This window comes from Limanda limanda, chromosome 1, assembly GCF_963576545.1.
Source record: "Limanda limanda chromosome 1, fLimLim1.1, whole genome shotgun sequence".
In the NCBI taxonomy this organism is placed as follows: domain Eukaryota; kingdom Metazoa; phylum Chordata; class Actinopteri; order Pleuronectiformes; family Pleuronectidae; genus Limanda; species Limanda limanda.
Genome location: NC_083636.1, coordinates 1,173,174 through 1,178,382, shown reverse-complemented (window position 1 = coordinate 1,178,382; position 5,209 = coordinate 1,173,174). Strand labels below are relative to the sequence as shown.

Genomic DNA, 5,209 nt, shown 5'->3' with positions numbered 1-5,209 from the left:
TCAGACTTTATCAGAAACAGAGAGAAGAGGAAGCAGAACGAGAGCAGCAGCAGCAGCGACCGGTGAGAGGATTCAACTTTAGACATATTTGTTATTTTCCTTGGATGTTTGAGACTTAAGTTTGTAATAGGAGCCACAAAACACCAGAAACAGCAGAAGTTACAATCAACTGAGTGAACGTGAACCTATTCTGCTACGAAGCTGCTGCTGAAATAATCAAGAATAAATGCAGAGTTTCCTCCTGTGGTTTGGATTGAAATGTTATTTGTTGACAAGCTGCAGATTCTACGCTCCAGCTGTTTCTTTTAGTGTCAATATAAAATCAGAGACGACATTGTGTGTGTCTGTTTTAGAACCAGCAGGAAAAAGAAATCAAGAGGACGGGAATCAACGCTGCAGCATCTGTGCAGAAAGCCAACGTGAGTTTAAACGGTTCCTCTATGAATGAAGAAGTTTCTCGCTTCTGATGGAATCTCTGTGTCGTCCTCAGGAGGCCAAATCCCTGATCTCTCAGAGATCCTTCAACCCCAGAGACGTCTTCAAGCAGAGGGAGCAGAGCTTCGAGGCCAACGACAGACCGTCTCCGTCCAGACCTGGTAACCAGCACTAACCAGCACTAACCAGCACTAACCAGTAAACAGCCGCTGATAAACTGGAAGTGATGAAGAGCACTGACTCCCTCTGTCCTCCAGGGAAGCTGCAGAGTCCGTTTCTGTCTCAGAAATCCTTTGAGAGGGAAACTCTGAGGATGCCTCAGTTTCCCACCGCTGAGGTCAAGACTTCTCCTGTCCTGTCTCCTGTCCTGTCTCCTGTCCTGTCTCCTGTCCGGTCTCCTGTCCGGTCTGTCTCACCTGTTCCGTCTCACTCACCACCTGCAGCCATTTACTACACCTCACATCCCTCACACTCACCTGTTCAACCTGCAGGTAAGACACTTATATACACTCAGTAGTATCTGGTCCTCTTTATACAGTCCATGTTAAAGAGCCACTGTGTGTTACAGGGGAGGAGGAGTGGTCTGATGAGTTTGAGGACGATACAGAGGAAGCGACTCCAGGTACGAATCACGATATGTGAACTGACATCAGGATTAATATGTGAAACATCAAAACAAGTGTTTACAACCTCAGGGAGGAGGAGTGAGGAGTAGTGAGGACCAGTGAGGAGCAGGGACAATATGAAGTGTTGACTTGGTACATTTGTTTTATATTTAATATCCTGTCATTATTGTGATGAATTGACCCTCAGCAGAATCTCAGGAGTATCTGTATGTAGCAGCAGCAGAAGAAGAACCAGCAGTGGGACCAGATCAGAGTCTGTATCAAAACGTGGAGCAGGTTCACCACACAGTGAGTCCACTCTGACCTCTGACCTCTGACCCTGTGTCATGGGGGAATCTGACTAATGTTTGGTTCTTTAAAGGCTGAAGAAAACGGTGCAGACGCTAACGGAGAGAACATCTGTGCCAGAGCTGTGTACGACTACCAGGCCGGTACGTTACTGAGCTAACTGCTAATATATATATATATATATATATATATATATATATATATATATATATATATATATATGTGTGTGTTTATATATGTACAAGTGCAAATAAAGCCTGTTAAACACAAACCTCTGCTCCACAGTGGACGACAGTGAGATCACCTTTGACCCTGATGATGTCATCAGTGGGATCGACATGGTGGACGAGGGCTGGTGGAGAGGTTACGCACCTGATGGACATTATGGGATGTTTCCTGCTAATTACGTGGAGCTGCTCTAACTCCCATCATCCTCCTCTCTTCAGCAGCGGTACACGAGTACACTACTACTCGGGTACTTTTACTTAGTTACTTTGCACCAGAGACTAATTCATGAAGAGATTGGATTTTTAATTTGAAAAGTGTTGATGATTGATTTAGTAGTTTCTGCTGTTGACCACAAGATGGCGCTATACAACTTGTGGATTTAAAACAGGGTATGTTGGTGGATGAGACGCGGTCAGAATCAGAGGATTTTCTTTGTTAAATAAATTGTGTGTGTATGTGTATTTCAACAATACTGTAATGTACTGTACTTAATATATTAACATAAATGAATATATGAAACTTGTATCTGTCTGTCTCTCTCTATCTCTCCATATCTATATCTATAAACACATATTAAGTATTTGTATTACACATAATCACAGACGCGTTTTTCAACTTAAACCTATTATATATTTATTTTTTAAACCTGAGTCTGTGCATGTGTGTGCGTCTCTCTCTCTCTGTGTGTGTGTGTGTGTGTGCGTCTCTGTGTGTGTGTGTGTGTGTTTGGGGTTTGCTCGTAAAAAGCGCGTCCTCGCTCCTCCTGTGATCGTGCACGTCCTCTGTGTGCACACTCCGGGACTTGAGGAGCATCGTGCACGCTCCCATCATCTCAGATGAATGAATCTCATGAAGCCACAGCCTCCTCTGGTCTCACACCAGAACCTTTGCTCGTCCTGGTCCTGGTTCTCCAGGTTCTCCAGGCTGGTCCTGCTGCTGGAGACCGGACCTCGGACTCCTCATGGGTCCGAACTCTGCTGACAGGAACCCGCTCGGTCAGCTGTGGTCATGGGAAGAGGCTCAGACTCTGAGGAGGAGAAGATCCACACGTTCTTCATGTTCTTCATGTTCTTCATGTTCCAGTAAGTGATGCTTTCTGACTCTGTGAGATTCTGCTCTTCACTATCACGGGTATCATGAGACTGGTTCTATTTTATTTTACTGAGCAACATCAGAGCCTCTGGAAATAAGAAATTGTTATTTATTAATTTAATAAAGTGTGAATCACAGTTACAGTAGAGATCAGTGTATTAATGAAGATAAAGGGAAATCTACTCCAGATCGATGGATTCCTTTCTAAAACTGAAGACATTTATAATCAATAAATAACGATAGGTTATTTAGGAGAGGTTTCTGCCACATAAAAATACATAAAAATAACTTATAATTGTTTCTCAGCTTCATGGTTACTCTGCAAAAATAAAAATAAATATATGAAAACAGACGTCTTTGTGAAGGTGCAGATTGATCCTTTTTAATGCCAATGATTTTGTTGTTAATTTCTTAGGGAAACAAAGAAATCGTCACTATAACAAAAAAACTGCACAAATGTATTCTACAATATAACCTTTCATAACTCATCTCATGTTGTGGTGCTGAAGCTGGAGGCTAAAGATACAAATCACTTGAACAGCTTGAAACTGATGCGACACACAAACATCAACTCATTGTTGAACTCCTGAATCTTGTTGCTCTGCTGCTGAATCTGTGTCGACTTCAACATCATGAGCGTTGTGTGTCTGTGTGTTGCAGATCTCCCTCGTGGTGTAACCATCACATGGCGTCTCCTTGACCAGCGTCCGTCCCGCCTCGGTTTGTCCTCGACCTGGAGGATCCTGTCGATGCTCTGCTGAGTGTCGTCCTGTGAGAGGCTCAGCTCCTTCTCCAACATGGCCGCCGCCCCGGACGCCACGTGCTTGTCGGAGCTCAGCGGATTCCCCAGCAGGAACATCAGCCTCCTCTCCGGCGCCCGACCCTGCAACCGCAGCGCCGCCAGGACCTCGCCCTACACGCCACAGGCCACCGCAGCCTTTGCGATCGCCATCACCTTCATGATGGTCGTGACTATCGTGGGGAACATCCTGGTGATCATGGCCGTGCTGACCTCTCGATCCCTGAAGGGACCTCAGAACCTCTTCCTGGTGTCGCTGGCGGCGGCGGATATCCTCGTGGCCACGCTCATTATTCCCTTTTCTTTGGCCAACGAGCTGCAGGGCTTCTGGGCCTTCAGCTCCGTCTGGTGTGAGATCTTCCTGGCGCTGGACGTCCTCTTCTGCACCTCCTCCATCGTGCACCTGTGCGCCATCGCTCTGGACCGCTACTTGTCCATATCTCAACCCGTGTCCTACGGCGCCAAACGCACTCCCTCACGCATCAAAGCCGGCATCATCGTGGTGTGGCTGATCTCTGCCGTCATCTCCTTCCCTCCTCTCCTCACCCTGGATAAGAGCGAAGGAGGAGAGGAGGTTTGTGAACTGAACAACGAGCGCTGGTACATTCTTTACTCCACCATCGGATCCTTCTTCGCCCCCTGTGTGATCATGATCCTGGTGTACGTCAGGATTTATCAGATCGCTAAGCAGCACACCCGGTGCTCACCTGCTCACAAGCAGAAGGTTCTGGTGCCCAGCGAGCCGGTGAGGAGCTTCTCTGAGAAGTTCCAGCAGAACGGAGATCAGGGAGCTGCGCCTGCCGGCCGGCGAGGACACACCGCGGCGTCTTGCTCGGATTCCACGCCATCAACCCCTCAAAGACCGCCTGAGACCACCATGAGCCAGAACCCTCAGCACTGCCCTCCACCCCCGAGTCCACCGCAGAAGTCCTCCTCCTCAGTCCCTCAGCCCGACAGCCAGACCTCCTCAGGCCCGGCACAGAAACATCCTGACGAAGGCGGGGGGGCGCCCGACAGCAGCTCCAGCTCCGGCTCTGAGCAGGAGGCCGGACTGGAGGAGGTTCTCAGAGAGGACGACGGAGGAGAGACCAGCAAACCCAACCAGCGAGCTGTGGGAAGGAAAAGCAAAGGATTTAGAGTTCAGGTGCTAGACCTGAGCAGCCGACACCAGAGCACCATGATGACATCATCCGGCACCAGACTGGCCCCCGAGGAACCCCCGAGGACGCCCCCCAACCCGGGGGCCGCCGTGTGCCGACGCAAAGCCTTGGTGAACCGGGAGAAGAGGTTCACCTTCGTCCTGGCCGTGGTCATGGGCGTGTTCGTGATCTGCTGGTTCCCTTTCTTCTTCTCTTACTCTCTTCAGGCCGTGTGTCCGGAGACCTGCAGCATCCCCAACCCGCTGTTCAAGTTCTTCTTCTGGATCGGCTACTGCAACTCCTGCCTCAACCCCGTCATCTACACCATCTTCAACAAGGACTTCAGGAAGGCCTTCAAGAGGATTCTGTGCCGGGACGCCAAGGGCACGTTCTTCTGAGGAGGATCTTGTTGAGATCTGTCGACGGACACGAAACAGAAACTCCTCTGTGTCTGTACGTGTTGGACCAGGCTCCGCCTCCAGCAGCATCAACACAAACACTCGTGCATTAAAGAGGAAATTGTGTTTATTTCTCAGTGTGTTGCTGAGTCAGAGCCGACAGAGGAGACTTCAGAAAGATACAAGCGGCCGAATCAATTATCT

General features: G+C 48.7%; 2 protein-coding genes across 2 annotated transcripts in view; both read left to right on the top strand.

Annotated features, from left to right (window-relative positions):
• The window catches only part of dbnla (drebrin-like a), a 3,896-nt gene extending 2,125 nt beyond the window's left edge, over nucleotides 1-1,771 (top strand). Inside the window, exons 8-15 of the mRNA XM_061075731.1 lie at nucleotides 5-62; nucleotides 354-419; nucleotides 491-596; nucleotides 693-926; nucleotides 1,004-1,057; nucleotides 1,249-1,349; nucleotides 1,423-1,492; nucleotides 1,635-1,771. Of these exons, the coding sequence (XP_060931714.1) occupies nucleotides 5-62; nucleotides 354-419; nucleotides 491-596; nucleotides 693-926; nucleotides 1,004-1,057; nucleotides 1,249-1,349; nucleotides 1,423-1,492; nucleotides 1,635-1,771 (826 nt within the window). The remainder of the gene's footprint in view (nucleotides 1-4; nucleotides 63-353; nucleotides 420-490; nucleotides 597-692; nucleotides 927-1,003; nucleotides 1,058-1,248; nucleotides 1,350-1,422; nucleotides 1,493-1,634) is intronic.
• Nucleotides 1,772-3,466: 1,695 nt separating this feature from the next.
• On the top strand, nucleotides 3,467-5,005 carry LOC133011021 (alpha-2A adrenergic receptor). The gene has a single exon (XM_061078701.1). The coding sequence runs from the start codon at nucleotides 3,467-3,469 to the stop codon at nucleotides 5,003-5,005; it is 1,539 nt and encodes a 512-aa protein (XP_060934684.1).
• Nucleotides 5,006-5,209: the final 204 nt, after the last annotated feature.